This window comes from Populus euphratica, unplaced genomic scaffold, assembly GCF_000495115.2.
Source record: "Populus euphratica unplaced genomic scaffold, PopEup_1.0 scaffold450.1, whole genome shotgun sequence".
Classification (NCBI taxonomy): Eukaryota; Viridiplantae; Streptophyta; class Magnoliopsida; order Malpighiales; family Salicaceae; genus Populus; species Populus euphratica.
The window spans coordinates 106408-128852 of NW_011500331.1; the positions used below are offsets into that span (position 1 = coordinate 106408).

At 32.6% G+C, this 22445-nt stretch overlaps 2 protein-coding genes across 3 annotated transcripts; one reads left to right on the forward strand and one right to left on the reverse strand.

Moving 5' to 3' along the window:
- Positions 1-513: 513 nt before the first annotated feature.
- LOC105113722 (protein NRT1/ PTR FAMILY 1.2) lies at positions 514-4316 on the forward strand. The gene is made up of 4 exons (XM_011010017.1): positions 514-804; positions 913-1130; positions 2464-3014; positions 3104-4316. The coding sequence occupies exons 1-4, from the start codon at positions 696-698 to the stop codon at positions 4017-4019; spliced, it is 1794 nt and encodes a 597-aa protein (XP_011008319.1). The 5' UTR covers positions 514-695; the 3' UTR covers positions 4020-4316.
- A 5192-nt stretch (positions 4317-9508) lies between these two features.
- LOC105113723 (3-isopropylmalate dehydrogenase, chloroplastic-like) lies at positions 9509-16339 on the reverse strand. Of its 2 annotated transcripts, none has more exons than XM_011010019.1 (12): positions 16003-16339; positions 15249-15378; positions 15045-15156; positions 14178-14253; positions 13997-14085; positions 12924-13010; positions 11270-11386; positions 11034-11141; positions 10818-10871; positions 10406-10558; positions 10027-10110; positions 9509-9918 (listed from the first exon to the last, which is right to left on the reverse strand). In XM_011010019.1, the coding sequence occupies exons 1-11, from the start codon at positions 16223-16225 to the stop codon at positions 10036-10038; spliced, it is 1224 nt and encodes a 407-aa protein (XP_011008321.1). In that variant the 5' UTR covers positions 16226-16339; the 3' UTR covers positions 9509-9918; positions 10027-10035. The 2 variants fall into 2 exon arrangements, with proteins under 2 accessions (XP_011008321.1, XP_011008320.1); XM_011010018.1 differs by having other exon boundaries at positions 9509-9947.
- Between the last annotated feature and the right edge of the window lie 6106 nt (positions 16340-22445).

Sequence of the window (22445 nt, forward strand, 5' to 3'; positions counted from 1 at the left end):
GAAATAATTTATGAAATGTTAATTATTATTATTTTAATTTCTTCATCTTTTATTTTTTTATTTTTTAAATTTGATCTTTATTATTTTGATTATTATTTATTTTATTTCAGATAATTTATAAAATTATTTTTATTCAATTTTATTCTCATTCAACTTTTTAATTTGTAAGATTTGTTTCTTATTAATTTAATAAAATTAAAAAAAATAAAACATTAATAAAGTATTTTTTAGCTTATTTTTTATGATATAATTAAATATTAAAAAATATTTTATAATTTATTTTTTATTAAACTTTAAAATACCAGAAAATAATTTATTTTTTTAAAATTTACTTTTTTAAAATTTATTTAAAAAAAAATTCCAAAAAATAAGAAAAAGTATTAGTTTTCTACAAGAAGCCACGCGCTTCGACTGTAGTAATAATTACGATCTACAAATAATATAATGTTTTTCGGATTTCCACCTTTTTCATAGTATTGGATATATCGTGTAGGCCCGGTAGTCATTTCAGCTGTCACAACTCACAACTCACTTGCAAAGTCATCTATTTTCTTTGTCCAAACTCCCCAGGCTATTATAAACTATGAAGCCCATGGGGACACGAGATGTTATAAATCACTCACTCTACGGACTTCCTTCTTTGAGGGAGGGAGGGAAAGAGAGAAAGAAAGAGAGCAGGCTAGAGCACTTCAACAATGGAGAAGAACATGGAAGAGCTCTTGTCAAGCCAAGGGGAAATGACCGACCAGCACACTACCCCCAAACATTCAAAGGGTGGTCTCATTACCATGCCATTCATTATTGGTACGTTTTCTGGTGAATCTGCTGAGGGTTTGAAGTTTACTGGATGAACTTTCATGACGTTTAATTATTAGTCTTTGAATCTTGGATTTTGGATTTTACTGCTGACAGCAAATGAGGCATTTGAGAAGGTAGCAAGCTATGGATTGATACCAAACATGATACTGTACCTGATGAGAGATTACAGCGTGGGAGTAGCGAAGGGGACCAACATCCTCTTCCTCTGGACTGCTGGTACAAATTTCATGCCAATTTTGGGAGCTTTAATCTCTGATTCATACTTAGGTCGCTTCCTCACCATTGGCCTGGGTTCCATCTCCAGTCTCTTGGTACTTTTTTCTCTTTTCATGATGTTTTTTTTTTTTTCCCGATCCCTTTCATTTTCTGGGTCAATATCATCAATTATTTAAGAGTGAGATAGCATGATTGGTGTTAAAACTTAAAAGATGCTAGATGCTTTCATTGCTGTCTTGGATCTCTTAAAAGTGGATTTGCATCACATTCTTGTTTTGCTTGCTTACTTATGGACAACTAGAGGTTCCACTAAATTTCTGTTCTTGGTTATAGACTTCGTAGCAGTACTTTACAGATATTCTGATACCATGTCTCCATAATATATTCATAAATGTACCTAAAGATTTATTTTAGCTTGTTCTCTGAAAGACTTATTTTATTTTCCAAGAGATTAATCTCTTCACGACTGGTTTAAGCAAAATTGGGATCTTAATTAATTGAAATGCCCAGCCCCACCGTAAAGTATGATAAGATGGAATATAATTAGACAAGGGAGGATGTCTTCTTGTTTCTGATATCATGTGTGTGGGTACAGGCAAGTCATGTGATTAGGTATGCACCTTGACCTTGTTGGCATCCAAAGTTAGAAGCTTTCTTACAAAAATAGCACAGTTGCCTCGCATCATCATCATGTGATTCTTACGTGGATAAAGTGTGCTTGGAAGTTGTATGAGAAAATTTAAAAAAAAAAAAAAACAGCATGGTTTATGAATAATGCAAACTGCAAGTTGAGAAAGAATTCAAACTTTGCTCTATGTAAGGAAGTGTAAACAGTAAAGGTAGACATCGATACAGTTTATTGATCTAGCTAGGATGGGGGACCAGCCTTGGGCTGGCTGTACCGAACTTAGATCATGGTGGGTTTGGCCGGTAGGCCTATAAATTTTGGGATTCTGCCGTCTCTATTGAGCCCAAAATAAAACGGGTGGCGAGTGGGGGGGTTCATTTTTTTTCTGGAATCATAGTGTTTTTGGGAATTTTGGGTTGAGAAAATAGTGAACCCAAAAGGGACATCTTTTTAAGGGAAGACAGACAAAGATGATAGGAAAAAGAAAAATAGAAAATTCTGCCAAGATGAGCAAAGTTGCTATGGCTTGGTGGTCACCTTCACCGCACCTAGCTTTTGTTGAACATAATTTCATTTTTTTATGAATTAAAAAGGTTTTATTTATGAGCAGGTTGCTAAAGATTTGTGTGCCTCATTAATTAATTAAGATTGCATATTGTCTCAGACCCTGGATTAGTTACAGTTGAAGCTGTTCTCAACATGGACAACATTTCTAAAATGCACTCAATATGACCAATTCAGATATCATGTGCTTATTAGTATTATTACCACTAAATGAGCACAAGTTTTGGATGATTCAGGGAATGATCCTGCTGTGGTTAACAGCAATGGTTCCCAAAGTTAGGCCTCCTCCCTGTGACATAACAACTAGAAGCTGTAAAACCCCAACAACAGGCCAGATGACTCTGCTGTTGTCCTCCTTCGCATTGATGTCCATTGGAGCTGGTGGCGTTAGACCATGTTCCATAGCATTTGGTGCTGATCAATTGGACAACAAATCTAACCCGAAAAATGAAAGGGTCTTGGAGAGCTTCTTTGGGTGGTACTATGCCTCGGCAGCTATTTCTGTCTTGATTTCTCTGACGGCTATAGTTTATGTTCAAGATCATCTTGGCTGGAAAGTAGGATTTGGAGTTCCTGCAATCCTTATGTTCCTCTCTGCGTTGTTGTTCTTCTTTGCTTCTCCATTTTACGTAAAGCAAAAACCAAGTAAAAGCTTGTTCACTGGCTTCATACAAGTGCCTGTTGTTGCTTACAAGAACAGAAAACTCGCATTCCCGCCCAGAGACGCTGATGGTTGGTACCATCACAAGAGGGACTCAAAGCTTATTGCGCCAACCACCAAACTAAGGTATAATCATGCCATCATCCTGTTAATTAGCCTTTCGTTTTTGCGAATGAATGAAGCATTTACGATTTTATAAAATTTAATGCTACTAGGTTCTTGAACAAGGCTTGCATCATCAGAAATCCTGAACAAGATACAGCCTCAGATGTATCGGCATCAAATCCATGGAGTCTATGCACAATAGAGCAAGTTGAAGAACTCAAGGCGCTTCTTAAAGTCATCCCATTGTGGTCCACTGGGATAATGATATCCATAAACATTAGCCAAAGCACTTTTCAATTGCTTCAAGCAAGTTCCATGGACCGACACATTTCTTCCAGCTTTCAAATCCCAGCTGGCTCTTTCGGTATGTTCACAATCATCTCTCTGGCAACATGGGTTATCCTCTATGATCGCGCTATCCTTCCCTTGGCATCTAAAATTAAGGGCAAGCCAGTGCAGTTAGGTGCTAAACTAAGGATGGGAATTGGCCTATTTCTCTCCTGCATGGCCATGGTAGTTTCCGCGATAGTTGAGAGCATTCGGCGAAGGAAAGCAATCCGGGAAGGGTATTTGAACAATGCTCATGCGGTATTGGATATGTCTGCAATGTGGCTTGTGCCTCAACATTGCTTGAATGGATTGGCAGAAGCCTTCAACGCAATAGGCCAAACAGAGTTTTATTACTCGGAGTTCCCTAAGAGCATGTCTAGTATTGCAGCTGCTCTATTCGGATTAGGAATGGCTGTGGCAAACTTGTTAGCAAGTGCTATACTAAGCGCAGTTGATAAGCTCACTTCAAGAGGAGGCAAAGAGAGCTGGGTTTCAAATAACATTAACAAGGGTCATTATGATAACTACTACTGGCTTCTTGCCATAATGAGTTCTGTTAATTTGCTATATTTTCTAGTCTGTAGCTGGGCGTACGGACCTTGTGTGGAGCGAGTAATAAAAGTCAGTGATGAGGGGAATGGCTTTAAGGAGGAAGAATTATCTAATATAGGAGCTATTGTTAAAGACGAAGTATAAGGCTTCGATCATGGAGATGAGTTATCCCTGAAGTTTAGAAGAACTGGCTTGATTTGTTTTCAGTATTGTTGGTGTGATTGAAGTGATGAAATGTATACATACGTACATGGTGTGATGGTGGTTAGGACTTATTATCATTTTTGCAATTAGCATAATATATATATATATATATGTATGTATGTATATTTCCTGTGTGTATAAGTTTACTCTTTATAATCCTGTCTTACCATACTTGAACATGCATGTACCTTATCTATTATATCAAAGAAATGCAGTGTCTTGAATCGAATGATTGAATTTGATCTAGATTTGTGCATAATTCCCCCATTTGAAAATCAATACAACATGGCCACCTTTCCAAGACTATTGTTCTGTCCCAGTGGCATCTATCAATCATAACTCGCACCCCACGTTCATGGTGTAGCTAGCAATCGTTATCTTTTTTCTTCTTCCTATTATGAAGAAGGTGTTTGAACTCAAGATGTTTTAACTGAGAAATGATACTAGCATGAAACGAGTTGTAACTCGTAGGCTCTACGAGTTCTCGTTGTTGAATCATGCGAGACCTATTATCAAAATTGATGAAAGCAGGAAAAACAGAACAGTTGCGCGGTATGCTTCTGACAGCCACAGACTGGTGAAAAAAATTGACAATTCATGGAGCCACTCCTGATCAACGTCTACTCCTGTATCTGTACTGACCATTTTGAAGATTAATCAAAAGAAAAAGCGGAGTTATCAGTGTCACACTGAGGAGTAGGCCCTCTCTCTGATTATGACATTCTTCAATTATCATTGTAATATGTCTCTGTCATATCTGTAGAAAATAAAGGTACCCACTTTCCGGTGTCCCCTTGATTTTTATTTTTTTTATTTTATTCTTTTTCAACTGATAGACACTGATTTTCATCATCACAGGACCTCCAAGCTACCATAGGCTTTAAGCCCAATTACTCTATGATTATATTACAATAGAAATATCAGGGTAATCAAAACCCAGCTAAGTGACAGTATTTCTTGTCAAGGCATTCAACAGTACTCGAAAAAAAGTTTAGATATCGAATATTTTTGTATTTGGTAAGCTAAGAATTCTTAAATTCCCAAGAATTTGATATATCCGAGGATTTTACTTTACTTGTAAGATTAAAAATGCAATTCCCTTCTACATCTAATACCAAAGTAATTATACATATCATGTAATTTGTTATTAGATTTATTGTTTTACTTGGAAATCATAATTTTCTTAAGTTAAACTTCATCAAATACCAACGTGAATAATAATTTTGATTTTCAATATCACATTTAAATAGTTATATTCCTAACAGTCATATTTCTAGAAAACATCTTAGAATTCATGATAGTAACACCTACTAAAAGGGGAGATTTTATGGACTAGTGAGGAAACTGTAAAGAACTCTCGTTTCTTCTTCTGCTTCTTCTTCTTTGTTCTTTTTTTTTTTTTTCCTATTAAAACCAATCAAGTTTTCTGCTCGAGTGATTAGAATAGTACAGCATGTTAATGGAAGGCAGTCTCAACAGGCTAACAACGTACTAGCAGCACCACTGGGTGGTGTTGCAGCTAGTGTAATGATCATGTTCTTCCTTAGCAGTGCATGATCATTTGGCACTTAAGATACTCAAGCATTAACCTGTGTCTGCATCTACCAACTCAACCATCATCGCTGAGTTTTATGCCGGTCCACTTCTACCAACCATCATTTCATCACTTGCTTGGGCTGCCAATAATGTTTTGAAAAGGAATTGTAGTATAATATGTAACACCAACTCACTCGAGAAATACAAAGCGGCAAACTGAGCATGAAAGAATGAGAAAAAACTGTCCTTGAATGCTGCCAATATATTTGAATGAGCTGTCCGTACAAGTTTAAAAGCTGAAAGAGAACTTTGTGCAGATAGTCTAGATAGTGCCACAACATCTGCAATATGCTTATCTCAATGGAAGAAATGCCTTTCATTATTGACAATCTTTTCGTACAAATGAAGGCAGCTGGACATGTATTACTCTTCAAGTTGAAATTGAAAATTGAAAGATCTTAAAGGGAAAATGAAAGAGGTTTTTCTTGTCATATAGATAACAGATAATGCATGGCTACAATTGAAATCTTTAATGAGCTGAAACCTCATGAAGACTTGGAGAGGTTCATGCCAATAATAACAAAATGGCAAGATAATAACATGGTTTCTTCCCACCTAATTAAGCTAAATTCTCTTGATTGGAAAGCGCAAAAAAATGCAAATCAGTTGTAACTTGTCTAAAGTCAGCTTGCTGGCCGTATTTGTATTATTATGCGAGGCCGTCCATTGCTTGCTCAGAGCAACAAGTTCCCCGGTACTTTTCCCTGTAGCCTCAATGACCACTGATGTAATCCGTCCTATGTCCTCTAAAACCTTTGCCTCTAATTCAACTTCTTCCTGCGAGTAGTGAATAAGAAGAGAAGAACTGAAGGAACACGCATTATATTGTTTTCACTCTAACGTACTTCTCCAAAGTAATAAAAGTTTCTAGCTTTTGTCACACTGATAGAATTTCCTTCTACAGTTTTGAAGATGAGACCAGGGCCCTTCTTGGGTGAAGTTGTTGGGAATTTTGTTTAAAATATGATTAATTAATCATTATGTTTTAAACCAAATTAAAAATGAGATATATGTATTTTTAAAATTAAAACTTTGTTGGGATTTAATCTCTAGAATAAACTTTTTAATATTATTTAAATAAATTGTAAGTGAATAATAAAAAATTAATCTTTAAAAACTCTTGATTAATATGTTATGAAAAAATTTAAAACCCTTTAAAAACATCTATCTTAAGTAAGAGGAATGGGAAAAAAAATTGCTTTTTTTTTATTGAGTGAGGATGAAAAAAACTAAAATCAGGCCAGAAAAAATACTTCAAGATTTTAGAGTGCAAAAGTCTTGAGCAAAATAAAATTTATATTTAAACTCATACATGTGCAAGCTCAACCTAGATTTAGGCTTGGTTTGCTTTAAAATAATTTTTAAAGTTTAAAATAATATTTTTTGTCAATCTAAATTTAAGCGTGGATCTGTTTAGTAAGAATTATCTCATTTGTTTGTCCAGCTCATGAATATAAGAATCTGATCAATTTTTTTTAGTTTAAAAAAATGTTATTTAAAGCAAAAAATATTAAAGTTTAATTATGATTTTATGAATGCTAATCAAAACTTATAATGGAAGGTATTATGTCCATTTTGATTTTTAAAATTCTATATAAAAAGGAGTTGAAGAAAAGTATTTCTAGTTGATTTTTTTTATACTATTTTGGTAAACATTTCTGTAAAAGTTTTTACTTCTTTTCCACCCAATCTTCCAGCATACTCCTTGTTTTGAGCTTTTTTTTTTTTTTGTTATCTTCATGATCTAGAGTTCAAGTCCAATTCTTGAGTTTAAGTTCAGTTCTTGTAGAATGTTTACCGAGTTATACTTCATTTCAATTCATTAGACATTGTTTTGAAATGCATATAAATAAAATGGTGCTTTTAGAATTATAAAAGGTTTTATTGACATCAAATAAAAAGTGATAAATCTTTAAAAATAAATAATTAATCCTTGACAATAACTTTATATATTTATGAGAGATTCAACAAATATTTTACACTAGTTTTTGTTTAATTATGATTAGTATAAATATTAGAATTGTATTCAATTTAGATATTTTCTTAATAAAAACACTAGCTTTTATAATGATTACAAAATTATCATATGCAAGATTATAAACTAAACATCTACACTAAATTGTCTAATTAATTTAATAATTTTTATACAACAAAATAAGTACCATATATTTTGTAATTTTTCCAGCTTTTTTGGAGATACAAGGAGTGAAAGGATGGGAAAAGAGGCAATGGTATCCATTGAAGATTTACATGAAAAAAGCTCTAAAACTTTTAAGTTTTATACAAAGGGCAATATAATTATTAATTTTGGATGATATAGTATGTTAACAAATCACTTCTACAGTCATGTAAAAATACATAAACAAACAAAAATAAATATAGTTAAAAGAAAAGTCTTATAAATAAAGAAAATGAATTATTAAATGTTTGAGAAATCTCGTTTCTAAAAATTTTGAATTTTTATATTTAAAATAAATATTTTTTGTATTTTGAAATTAAAAATAATTGTAAAATAATAAAAATATATTTTTATAAATTTTTAAATAAAATACTTTAAATCGCTACAATTCCAAATACATCTAAAAGTAAATGTTGAAATGAGTAGATGCTTTGATATGGCCACCATAGGAGTAAATAGCAGCAGCACCCACATCCGCATGATCTATCAAAATTGTTATGGGTTGTTTTTTTTATGTTTCTGTTAGGTTTTTTTTGTGCGGTATGTTTGTCACCCCCACGATCTCTTACCTGTTCAGTAGGCTTGCAGGATGTTCAATGAGCCATGGAATTAATCGTGGTGCGCGCAAGCTGGCCCGGACACATAAATTAAAAAAAATAAAAAAAGTTGCCATAGCTGCAGGATGCCAGTTTCCATCTGCATCCTAACATAATAAATATCAGACATGCAAATCACAGTATCAGTCTATGAGGATATAAACCAAGAGAGAACAAGAAAGAATGCAAATTCCAAGGTACTCTCATTCAAAAATTAGCAAATAGCAACGACAACGCTGCCAGCATATTTTGGTACTTCAATTCCGACATGAATAGCAATCAAAACTTTCCATCGATAATTGTAAATGAAATTTGTTTCATTGATAATTTCAGATAAAAATTAATTAAATAAAAAAAATAAAAAAAATTCATCAACTATACAGTTAGAAAATATTAATATTTTTCAACAAATACTATTAAAAAAATTAAATTAAATAAAACTCTAAAATTTAAAATTTAACCACCTTAAACCATCATCAACGACCTAATTCTATCAATAAAACTAACATTCCTTTTTCTTATTCAATTTCTTGTGAAGTTGTATTGCATCAAGTAAGCAAACTTATTTATTTTAAAAAAGATTATTTATATTTTAAGTTAATTTTTTGAAATTCTTTGTATTCTTTGTAGTTTGCTTGAATATTTAAGTGTTTTGTAGCTTTTCCATAAAGAATTTTATTGTATTAATATATAATTTGTATGTTAGGGTTTGTTTGGGATTTGAAGAAGATTTCATTTTTCATTTGATGAAATTAATTTTGTAATTGTAGAAATAATGGGTTATTTAAAGGGAACCAATTACATTTTGTCATTTTTATTAAAAAATTTAAAGAAATTGATTTTTTTATGAAATTAATAATAATTAAAAGGTGTTATTTTAGGTTGATTATGTCTAAATTGAACAAACAATGGATAATTAGTTAGGTACCAATTATTTCTTGTTCATTTTATTGTTTAATTCACATTTTGACATAAAATTGAATTTATATAGAAATAATAATTAATTATTGGATTATGAATTCATTTTAAATAAAAAGTTGAATTTTGAGACCAAAATGAATTGTTAAAAAATGCATAGTATGTCCACAACGTTTTTTGAGTATATGAACAATGTCCGCTCAACAGTAAACACACACCCTGCCTTCTAGAATTTTACTTGATTTTTCCGTAGATATGATATTCATGTCACAACAAACCTCAATCAAGATGTAAAAAATATCTCAATGGAAGACGACCTCCATGTCATGCTGTCTTTACCTCATATCTATTTTCTACTCGAGCTAAAAGTTTAGCTTGGCAAAGGGATAAAAATGGTGCAATTAGCAAACCAAACAGAAACTTTGGAAATAGCATGTTATTTGGAGCCTAGATAATCCTCTTGGATAACAAATGATGATGTGACCATGCTGAGAGCTCTTAGTTGGATCTAACATGGATCCAGTTCAAATAGCCGCACATATCTGAGAGCCTACAAATTGAAGCATATTTTCCCAATTACTGCACAAGTGTTATGGCTTAAAATCAATCACAATACGAGGAAAACGCCAAGAACAAGTATCTGTCATTTGGTGCTCACCGATTTAATTCAAACAGCAGCAGCAACTTGGGAGTCTACTGATTTCAGCACCTCTTCACCCATTTCCTTGCATCCTACTAATTTCTGTACAAAAGTTACATAGATCAGAAAAGAAGGTACTCTATATATATATATATATATTGTAATCATAAAAATGCATTTTTTAAGAACTTTTTAGGGGCCAAGGTCCAAAGAACTTGTCATGATTAAAATTTTCCTATAATTAATATCAGCAGCAGCTTTTGTTGAAAATAGGCACCTCAGCCATTTTTGTTGTGAGGGTGTTAAACTTGCAATCAGTTGCATTTCTAGTTAATTTTCAGTAAACAAACCCCCAGTTGCATAATAAAAGCAATGGAATGGAGATGAAGGCACATACATTTCCAGCTGAGTAAATATCACCCGTTCGAAAACCCTTATTCAGGGTATCCAAGACTGCATTCTCAATTCTCTTGGCAGCATTTTCTTCCCCCAGACCATACTTCAAAAGCATTGCAGCACTCAGGACAGTTGCCAAAGGGTTGGCCTTATCCTACATATAAGACCATAACACTCCAAATTAAGAGTTACGTTCACCAGTTATCATTTCTTACTTTTCTTTCTTTACTTCATTTCTCTTTTTCTATTTCCTCTTGTTTTCTTGCTTTTTTTAAAAAACAAAATGATATAAATAAACTCAGCATTTAAACTTCAACTCATAAAGGTTGCAAAAGCAAATTCACAATTTTCTTTTAGCATAAAGTAATTGAATAATAGCAGGATGTATTATTAGAGAGAAGAATGAACTCAACCTGGTTAGCAATGTCAGGAGCAGAACCATGTATTGGTTCAAAAAGTCCAGGTCCCTGTACCATTTTCAAAATAGAAATTAGGTTTAATGTTTTGTCATGTAAAAGGAACACTAAAATTTCTTCAGAAAGGGAAATGAAAGGCACTGCAATAAATTCTTCAGAATGCGACCAAAACTTTGGATTAATTAAAAAGAAGATTCAAGTGATTTTCCTTACTGATGAACCAAGACTAGCAGATGGAAGCATCCCAATACTTCCAGTAATCATTGATGCCTCATCAGATAGTATATCGCCAAATATGTTGTTCGTCACTATTGTGTCAAACTGCAATGTCATTGTCAAACATTGTAAGGCTGCCAATTATCATCAGTTCAGCTCTACTTTCCAACCTTGTTCAAAGAGCATCAAATGAAAGTGCAGAGAGTTAATGCCAGTTGGTTCTAAAGGAAAACCTGTTTTGGATTGCGGACAAGCTGCATTGCGGCATTATCAACATACATGTGTGAAAGCTCAACATCAGGATATTCTGCTGCTATAGCGATCACTCGTTTTCTCCAAAACATTGATGCCTGAAATTTTTTTGAAACAACAGCACACTAATTACTGTTTGTAGCATATTTTTGCATGTTAACTACAGAGATGAACATTCCAGTTGAAAAAGAAGATGCAATTCCAATTCACTAATTAGTGCCAAAAAGGATATTGCAAATTACTACACCATAGATCAAAATACAAACATCATTGCTGTGCCAAAAATGTGTCAGGTCGACTCAAAATTTTGTTTTTACAAAAATAATAAAGATGATTAACAGCAAAAGCAAACACTCTGAAAACAGGTTGCATAAGCATAAAATTATAAATAAAAAATTTTGGTGCATGTTTGCTAAACCAATAAAGGTAATAAAATTCCATAAATGTCTGAAATAAGAGTAAAATGCCAAAAGTTCAAGTCTTGTAACTGGAAATTATAACAACTAACCCAGACTTGTAAGCTCAATATTGTAATACGTAACCCAAAGTAGCATCGATGGATATGACAACCATTTCATGAAGTGGGTCGTTGAACTTTGGCGACAATCATATTGGTTTAAGAATCAAACATCAAACTAGATTAATAGAGTTTTTCCGAGCTCCCTAAACAATAATTTCAGCATATAATAATCATCTGGACATAGCGCGCGCACACGAATATGATACGACATGATGACCATTAACTACAATGTGCTTGAGACTGCATTGCAATCATAACCATACTTTGGCAAGAGCACTGTCCTCCATGATTTTTCAAAGCAGAGTTGAGATTCTAGCATATTCCCCAATACCTCATTCCAAACAAGGGCCAAGCCATTAAAAAAATATATGATAAAAGAAACAAAGGAACTACTCTAAAGATGTGTCGGCCAACTGATGCATGAGCTCTTATGGAAAAATAAAAATTTTCCTTGGTTATTTTAATTTCTTCTTATTCACTTTAGGAATTTTATTGTCCTATTTCGAGAAAATAATTTTTCTATTTAGTTTTCCTATTTTATTTTTTCTATTCAGAATTATTAGGGTTTTCTAGTTTTCCTATATAGATAATTATAATAGCCTTTTAGTAAATAATACTTGGATGAATAAAAATTAAAAATTTTGGAAGTCTTATTATAGTTATGATGTTCTTGGTCTTTTAAAGTTTTTGCTTTTACCAAACCCTGTTGATCTTTTAAATGTTTTGACTTATAACAAACCTGTTATCTTCACTCTTGGTTGGGTTACTAACTGATACTAACGCCCATCATTTTATGCTTAGAAAAAAGAGAATTCTCCAACTAACTTCTTGATAACAATGTTGATACCCTATAGCACAGGAAATCAAGCTAATAGATTTAACAGCCCTAAACTAACAAGAAAGTGATGGGGGGGACTTTTTTATGAAAGCAAACAGACTTGTGGTTTGCAAACTGAGATATTGATTTGGCTCCGAAAATGTTGCAATTTGCTTAGAACATATAAACAATAGCCAAAGTTTTCAAGTCCCATGTGTTACACCAAATTTCAGTGTCCAAGATGAAATTAATATATATATATATATATAAAAGAAGAAAACAGTAGACTGTCACATACCTCCAAGACATTTGCTTTGTCAACTGAGCAAAGTTTTCCATGTCGCTTCCTAGCAGTCTCAAATGCAACACGTGCAATACGATCAACCTGTTTCAAGATTGTTTTTTATCTTAGCCAATCATTTATGCAAAATTCAGAAGAAGCTGCTGGACAGGATAAGAAAGAGGTATCAACTTTCAACAAATGATATTATTTATGAGGCAAGAATTCACTCTGAAAGGGAAAAAAAAAAAAGGAGATTCAAATCTTATTATTCATTGATGTAGTGGCTTGACATACCATCATTCAACAAAACAGGTGGATAAATCCAGACAACGCATCTTGCCAGTAGATTGAGCAAGCACATACATAATATGTGCATATACAATACATACATGTGTGCATGCCTATATACATACATATGTCGTGTATTTCTATCTTAATATTAATACAAGGGCACCTATAAAACAAAAACCTTTCAAAGGGACCTAAATGATGAACTGCATAGTATACATGCCAGGCCCGAGCAAAATGTATTTCAAATCTTTGTTTCATTTACTAATAAAAAGGAAAGTAGATGCACATCACATACCACAGACTTTTCAAATTAAAGTATGAAAAGACTGTTACTATCAATACCCCTCAACCTTATTTGTAAATTGAACTTAATTTGGAAGGGCCACCACAACTAGCCTTTGTAACATTTCAGATACCAGAGACAGACATCAGTTCGCAACCTGTTAGTTTTCCATTGTGAAATGATGATCTGATATCTCTGCGCAGATCAACTCAAAAATGCTTAGGAGAAAAAAAAATCATCAACAAATATATTTTAGGCAATGGAGTTACAGATGGAAAAATCACAGTTATTTACAATTTGACATAAGCATCAATAAATATATCAGGTCTATAGCTGGTATTAACTAAACTGTTACCCAAATGTCATGATCTACAGCCTGAAAATTGAAAAACTCAGCAAAAGGAAAAGGAAAAACATGAAAGTAAATATAAATCCTTATATATGGGCTTAAAATGGGATATAAAACCAGGCGTTAATTAACTTTACCAGTAAGAGAAGTGTATCAGAAATCTACCTCGTATGTAGCATACACCTCGGTATTGAAGCCTATCTCTTCACCATCTTCATTGGTGCCGAAACCCCTTGGCTTCCCAAAATAAATACCTATTTCCAACAACAAAATAAGTTGCATGTTTACCAGACAAAATGATAAAGAGCCATCTGTGTGATTCTGATTAAGTTCAAAGAACACTTACCTCCAGTAAGCTCTCTTACAACCATTAAATCAACACCTTCAGCTACCTCCTTCTTTAAAGTTGAAGCATCCACTAGCTGAAAGAAAGCACAGGATACAGTGTCAGATTCTAAATGGGGTCAGGCATACAATACCATCTCTCATAGCTATCCATTAATTCCATTTTTCTTTTATAACAAATGCAACATTAGACAGTTACAAGGGGCCTAAAGGTAAGCCAGTCTTTATTTTTTCTCAAATGTTTCACATCCAGTAAGGCATGAATTCATTCCCCAGATATGAAGTTGCAGATTAACTCTTAATCATCCAAAAAAGGGTTTAGAAAGAAAAGGAGGACTTTATCATCTGATATTCTAGTAAAATTTATAAAACAAAATGACCAGTGCCAAAGATTATCTTTTCTGGAGACAAGACTGATCATATACATTAAAGACCTTGAAAGAGTGGTTATTTAACAATGAAGCATGCTTCCACTTCATATATTGATCTGCCCAGCCTCCTTTTTACAAAACTACATCGGACTCCAGATTACTGTAAGATCTCTCACCCACACAAAAGGAAAAAGGGACAAACAAACACTGCTCCAGATTAATGTAAAACTTTCTCACCCACACAAAAGGCAAAAGGGACAAACAAGCAAACAAACACTTTTTGTATATTTATTTCCGAAACAAGCCAGTTGCCATCAATGAATTCTGTAAATCAAAAGTCTGTTTTTTATGGGAAATAGTTATGCCCTTAAGACCACATGCAGAAGACAAGAACTTAAACATGCTTCACTTGGAAGTGATAGAATCACAAACATGCCAGTGCAATAAGAAGCAAAAAAAAAAAAAGTAAATCAAAATCATATCTAATAAAATGCTACCTGTGGCAAAACAGTTGCTGGCCTCAAATTCGCAAAGACCTCAAGACCTTCTCTAAGCTGAAGCAATCCAGTCTCTGGCTTCAGATGTTTTTCATTTTTATCCCATTTGTACCTTCAAGCCAACAAATAACAAAGCAAAGCAATAATTTAACAACAATAAGAAAAATGAAAGCTAAAAGAGATAATTTAAAAAGAGATAAGCACCCTCCAATGGCTCCAAGAAGAACTGCATCAGATTTCTTCGCTGCCAAAAGGGTTTCGTCCGGCAATGGAACTCCAACCAGATCCAAAGCAGATCCACCCATAGGCATTTCTTGAAAGTTAAATTCAATCCCTGACATATGCAATAATACAGTTAATTAGGGAAAACCCTAAACCATGGCCTAGCAAAATCTTCTGTTAAAAACAGTAGGATAAAAAAGAAAACAAACAATCAAGACTAACCTGGTTAAGACGCGTAAAAAAATAATTTACCAGTCTCAAATAATCCTAATAACAAGACATTTCTTTACATTTAATCTCTGTCATTCAACTTCATTTTATCAGCAACCCGATCCACACAGACATAGACATCAAACTTTAATTTTTATCTCTTTTCTTCTACTTCATTTTATCAGAAACCCGATACATACACATAGACATTGAACTTGATAACCCAATCTCTTTTAAGAAGCAATAAACATCTGATGGACTACTTTAAGACTAATAATCAACCACTGATTCAACTAGCAACCAGTTGAAACCCAACTAAGCATAATATCCAACAGGTCATTAAAAAGTGCTATAAATCTCAATACATAAAGAAGTGAAAGGAAAAATCTGCATTGATGACTCCTTTAACCCAATAAGTACATTAATAATAGTGTACATAATGGTGAATTAATAAAGATTAAAGTTTCAATTTTCTTCAAACAGAAAGTCGAAGAGGGAAGTCGAAGCGCGGCTAGCAGGTGCTAACCTTCAAGAGACCCAGCAAGGATGAGTACGTTTTTAGCGACAGAGATGACTTCGGGACCAATGCCATCGCCAGGGAGAAGAGTGATGGAGTAGCGTTTGGATTGCTTGGTGGTGGCAGCGGCGCACCTGATTCTGCTTGGTCTCAGGGAGGCAGGTTTAAGAAGGAACATGGGTTTGATTGGATGCAGCGCATTAATCTGCATAGAGGAAGCAGAAGCAATCATTGGACAGTGAAAGAGGAAGCAACGACGCTACTGTAGTAGAAGAGAAGCGGGAGGGTTTTGTTTTGCCTTTGGGCCGGCTGGAAAAGAAATCATGATCCTGGGAAAGTAAAGAACCCGCTTGTTTTTTTTTTTTTTTCAAAAAATTGTTTTTAAAAGAATTTTAAATTTTTTTATTTTTTTATTTTTTATTATTATAATATTTATATGTTAAAAATAAATTTTAAAAAATATTATTTATTGTATTTTTAAATGAAAAAATATAATAAATAACCCCATTTATATTGGAAAAAAAATATATATATATATATGTATATGTATATATATTTGATCTTCTCCTTTTTCAATTGATAATCTCTCTCTCTCTCTCTCTCTCTCTCAACACAAATCAAACACAAAAATCTTGTGAGGATATGAAATTATTGGGTCAATATTTAATCTTTACAAATGATAAAAACCAGATTTTCTGTCTCAAATTGAAGCTTAGAAAGAGCCATGATCCATTGATGTGTCTGTGGAATCCATGATGTTTGAAAAGCTGGGTTGATAAAATTGAAGATTGGATTTGTCCTACTAATCGAGGTGAGGTCCGTCCAAGGAGAACCGTCGTGCCCCTGAGCAAGAAGACAATTTCCGGCATAGATTAGTCTGCCGTCGTCTTCACAAGCCCATCCAATCTTATAAGCTTGACTGCACCTGTTGGTGGCTCAGACTGGAGGTGCAAGCGTCATACAAGATTGCCCATCAAATGAAAAGTGAAAACACCATGGGATCGTCTGCACATTCAGAAACTTAATTATGAAATATTTAGTTCAAATTCCTTGCCACATATGAGTTGCAATTCTAATGGCAACTTTCAAAGTATTCCTGACTTGTTTGATTCGAAGAACAAAAATTGAAGTAATTGGACCAAATTATATAGCAAACCCATTTCTTGTGTTAGCATATACTAGTTGGATATTGCGCTACGCGGCCCGTTTATTTTTATTTTTATAAAAAATATTGTAAAAGTTTATAATATAAAAAATAATATTTTTTAATATTAATAATAATATTTTTTTAAATTTTATTAATTATTTTATTAATAATATTAGTTATAATAAAATAATAATATTTATAACAATAATATTTTTAATATTCATACTATTAATTATAATAAAAATAATAATACTTATAACATAAATAATTATATTAAGAATTTTACAACATAAATAATAATGTTTTTTATATTAATATTTTAAGTTATAACAAAAATAATAATATTTATAACAAAAATAATAATAATTTTTATATGAACACTTTGAATTATTAGAGAAATACTAATATTTATAACATATATTACTATACTAAAAAAATTAAAAAAATATTTATAATACAAATTATTTAGGTGCGGGCAAAACCCAAGCGAATAAAGTTCTAAAACAGGATTCATTAGACTTTAATTATGCATAGAATCCATTACCATTTAACTCTGCGCTGGGCTAATTATATTAGGTCTAAATGCTGGACTCATTACTATTGGATCTTAGTGCAAGATCCAAGCGAACAAGATCCTAACAACGGGCCATTATCATTGGTTCTACCGCAGGTGCACAAGTTGGGCAGCCTAAGAGATAGGCCTCGCCATATGACCCATGAGTCTGGTTGTATATCTTTGACAAGTTAGCTCAATGTCACATGACACTAGAGTCAAACCCAGCACAAGAGCTGGTGGTCCAAGAGCTCGGTGTCCTCACGTTGGGGTGTAGGTTTGACTCACACCAAAAGCAAAGCAAGCTAGCCTCAAAGCTATATGGTGGTGGGATTTGATCCAATGTAGAGGACGGACAACTACCCAAACACCATAAATATTATTATTATTATTATATTTAAAGGTATTAATATTAAAAATACTATTATTGTGTTATAAATAGTTCAAGTATGAATATCAAAAATATTATTATTTGTGGTATGATATTATTATTTGCAGTACAAATATTTTTATTTTTATTATAATTGAAAATATTAGTATTTATTTTATTGTATTTCCAAGTATTAATATTAAAAAATATTATTATTTGTGGTACAAACACTATTATTTTTATTATCATTAAAGTATTACTACTATAAATATTATTTTTTTATAAATATTATTATTTGCAGTATAAATATTTTTTATTGTTATAAATGAAAGTATTAATATTAAAAATAATATTATTTGTATTATAAATATTATATTTTTATTATAATTCAAAATATAAAAAATAAATAATTTGGAAAAAAATAAATAATAAAAATAAATAATATTATTTTTTAAAAATAAATATCAACAATACTATTATTTGAGGTATACATATTACCATTTTTATTACAGTTGACCAAATAATATTTAGGACACAAATTATAATATGTTTGATATTAATACTTTCAACTATAATAAAAATAATTATATTTATAAGAAAAATAATTATATATAGAAACTGAAAACCTAATAACTCTGAATCCTGACAAAAGACCTAAGAAAATTGAATCCTAACGCAAAGCCATTAGCCCTAGGAGTAAGGGGTATACCTCAACGCCACGTGGTGCACAGGTCTGACCTTACACAAGCACAAGCAACTTGAGCACTAGGTGTTTCCACCGGGGGGTGTAGGCATGGCTCCTTCTGCTCAGGGAAAGGAAAGTCAAGCCCAACATTACATGGCTCTCAAGTTTGACCTGGCACAAGAGCAAGCAACTGAAGCACTAAATCTCATCACGTGGCGCAACCTGGGGCATGAATCTGGTTGTGCGTCCTTGGCAAGCCAACCCCAATGCCACATAGCGTGTTGGTCTACCATGTGCAAAGGTAGGCAACCCAAACAGTTGCTCGAGTCTGAGTGAGGGCACCACATGGTGAGGGCACGAGCCTGGCTCCCACCCAAGCCAAGGATAGCTAACCTCAGCACCACATGGTGCTCGAGTCTGACCCAGTATAAGAGCAGACAACTCAAGTGTCAGGTCTCATCACGTGGTGTGTAGGTCTGGCCAGGCGCCCTTGACAAGCCAACCCTAGCGCTATATGGCGCGCGGGTCTGCCCTGCGCGTGGGCAAGCAGCCTAGGCGCCAAATGTCCTCATGTGGAGGCATATGTTGGCTCCTACCCAAGGTAAGGGCATCTAACACCACGTGGCGCTCAGGTCTACCCAGTGTAAAGGTAGGTCAGCCCATGCGCTATAAGTCGTCACGCGGGGTCGTTGGCTTGGCTAACATCCAAGGCAGCCTCACCAAAATTTAAAGTGATTATTTTCTTCTTATCCATCTCTTTAATGCCAAATGCATTCCAGTGATAAAGACAACCCTACTCCTACTCTGCTGCACTTGCAACTCTTTATGACAAAGGTTGGGCTACTATTACACTACTCCAATTCACAATGTTTTGAGTTTGGGTAAACAATAATAGGGACACTATTAGTATATTGTATAATTGGAGCTGCTATGGTAAATTGTGATTTGCTATGTTTAAATTCTAGCATTAAAAAAGCTTACTAGACTCTGATTAATCTGGTCAAGCTTTGTTAGCTTACTAAAATATAAAACTCTTTTCTTTTAATAATTATATATTTTATATGTATAAGGCTAGAATTTAAAATCTTATTTAAAAAAAGTATTAGATTACTTTAATTAATCATTATTGATTATGAAATTGTTTGTTGTGATGTAATGATTGTGCATACTGTAACAAAACGTCATTATCTTTTATTTGTCTTTTACTACAAACAAAACCCTATAACTTTTCAACAAGGATCTCTTCAAAAGTTGAGAAGTTTAATGATATCAGATCCTCAATAATTATTTTTTAAAATTTTTATTTTATGAATCCCATAATTTATGGAATTCAAAAAGAGATCAGCTTATTTCCCAACAACGAGGAACTGAATTTGCCAATGAAAATTACTCAACAATTGAAATGTAACAAAATCAATCAGTAATGTAAGAAACAATATAATATACTATATAAATCATATTTTTTATAAAAAAATACAATCATTTCCTTCAGAAGCTATCATTAGGTTCCGTCAAAGTAATGGCTTGGATATTTTCTTGTCATCCATTATTGTTACTTTTTGTTAGGTTAGATAGTAGTGACCTTAGTGTTTTTTATTAGAGATATCAACAATAAAATTAATCAATGCAAGGATACCTATTAATGTCAAGTGACTATTTGTTTGTTTACATGGTAGTTTTGCTTTTAAAATAAATTGTAGATAGTAGCGGAGCCACTGAGGGACAAAAAGGGGCAGTTGCCCCCTTAACTTTTTTTTTAAAAAATATTAATATATTCATTTAGGAAATTGTTGTTGTAGGGGAAGGGAAAAGAGAAATTGTTATTGTTTATATTTGTTGACTTATATATTAATATAATATAATATAATATATATACACAATTCATTCAATAAATTTTTCCTTTTAATATATAATATAATATAATATATATGCACAACTCATTCATAAATTTTTTCTCTTTTCTCTTTTATTTCTATATCAAATCAATGCTACAACCTTAAAAATATGGAATCTCCTTATTGACAAAGATTATTTTTTATTCCCTGTCTTTGCCGCTTTATTCTTTTTATGAGTTGCTGTGTTGCTTTTTTCTTTTCATGAGTTACTATTCTCTACCTCTCTGGTAAGCAAATTTCTCATTAAGTATAACTAGGGGTGTTCAAAAAAACTGATCAACCGATTAAATCGAAAAAATCAAGCAAAAATTAACTGAAAAAACCGAACCGATAAAGAAAACCAAATAAATCGATTAAAAAATAAAAAAACCACCCGGTCCGGTTCGGTTCCAGTTTAAAAAAACTTAAACCGATTGAACCAAACCAAACCGAACTAGTTTATTTAAATCTAAAAAAAATATATAAAAGAAAACTTCCTAAACCTAATAATAAATACCCTAACCTAACCCTACATTTTCAACCCCTCACCTTTTCAGCCGCCCCCCTTCCCTCTCCCTTTCCCCCCTTTCTATTCCAGCCACCCCACCTATCCCTATTACCTTTCTACTCTTTGTTGTACTTTATGGCAAAAAACTTGGATAAAATTCTTATTTCTGGTTTTATTAACATGCAGTTGTGCTAGCGAAGTCCCGGTAGTTTGCAGGATGCTATTGGAATCTTTGTTAACATGTAGTTGTGCTTGCTTGGATCGATCTACTGATTGTGATTCAGCTAAGGGAGATCTTTTAGATCTCAACTAAAGGGCTTGGATTCAAAGTTTTCAACAATGATTTTTTTTAATGTGATTCGGCCAAGTTTGTCTAGTGATTGTGATTCGGCCAAGTTTTCTCTTATTTAATTGGTTTCGATTTTTAAGGCTAAAAAACTGACCCGAACCAAACAAAATCGGTTCGGTCTGAACCGGTTCTTAATTCGGTTCGGGTTATATTAAAAAGGAATAGCATTTTCCGGTTCAGTTGAATTTTTATGTTAAAACCGGACCGAATCGGACTGTGAACACCCCTAAATATAACTAAGTAATTAATTTTTTTTTTCCTTTTCCTTTATATTTAAGGTAATTTTTTTTATTTTTCTATTTATTTCATTGTTTAATTTTAATTTTATTCTTTTATAATTAGTTACTAAAAATATTAGGGTTTATGATAATTTAGGGGTTTTGATATGAATATGTTCAAATATGTTCAAAATAAATGTTTAAATCTACTAATTTAATCAATTAAATGTTTCTTCTCTTATTATAAAGAAATAAATTAATATTCATATAAAACCACTATTATTGACATCTCTTACATTAGTAGAGTAGTTTATTGAAATTTAATATTTTCACATTACTTGTTTGTAAGTAAAATATCAAGTACAAAACATGTTTTTCAATAATTGTTTCTCTTACACATACACTAGACATTGCTTCTCAATTAAATATCTAGAAATGATTAAGTATAATTTAATCAACATACTTATTGTGTGTGTGTGTGAATTGAAATAGGTTTGATTTTGATGAATTGATATATATTTTGCTATGAATTTCATATGGAAGATTTAGAATTATTATGTGACTTAACTAGTTTTTATTTAACAGTGAATTATTGTATAGTTGTGTTAATTATTATGTAGACACTTGATTAATACTTAAAAGTGTATTTTTATCAAGGTTTTATATCATCATTTTACACTTGAAGTATCAATAACTCCTTAACTAAAGCATGTTTTATAATAACATATCTAATAATATAAGATACCTT

What these genes read in the sequence shown, in the direction of transcription:
- LOC105113722 (XM_011010017.1), top strand. Translation starts at nt 696, where the DNA reads ATGGAGAAGAACATGGAAGAGCTCTTGTCAAGCCAAGGGGAAATGACC. An exon ending in GTTCCATCTCCAGTCTCTTG is followed by an intron (nt 1,131 to 2,463) that starts GTACTTTTTTCT and finishes TGGATGATTCAG; the next exon opens with GGAATGATCCTGCTGTGGTT. An exon ending in GCGCCAACCACCAAACTAAG is followed by an intron (nt 3,015 to 3,103) that starts GTATAATCATGC and finishes TAATGCTACTAG; the next exon opens with GTTCTTGAACAAGGCTTGCA.
- LOC105113723 (XM_011010019.1), bottom strand. Translation starts at nt 16,225, where the DNA reads ATGATTGCTTCTGCTTCCTCTATGCAGATTAATGCGCTGCATCCAATC. An exon ending in CCTTGCTGGGTCTCTTGAAG is followed by an intron (nt 15,379 to 16,002) that starts GTTAGCACCTGC and finishes TGCATATGTCAG; the next exon opens with GGATTGAATTTAACTTTCAA. An exon ending in AGGTGTATGCTACATACGAG is followed by an intron (nt 13,011 to 13,996) that starts GTAGATTTCTGA and finishes ATCTTGAAACAG; the next exon opens with GTTGATCGTATTGCACGTGT.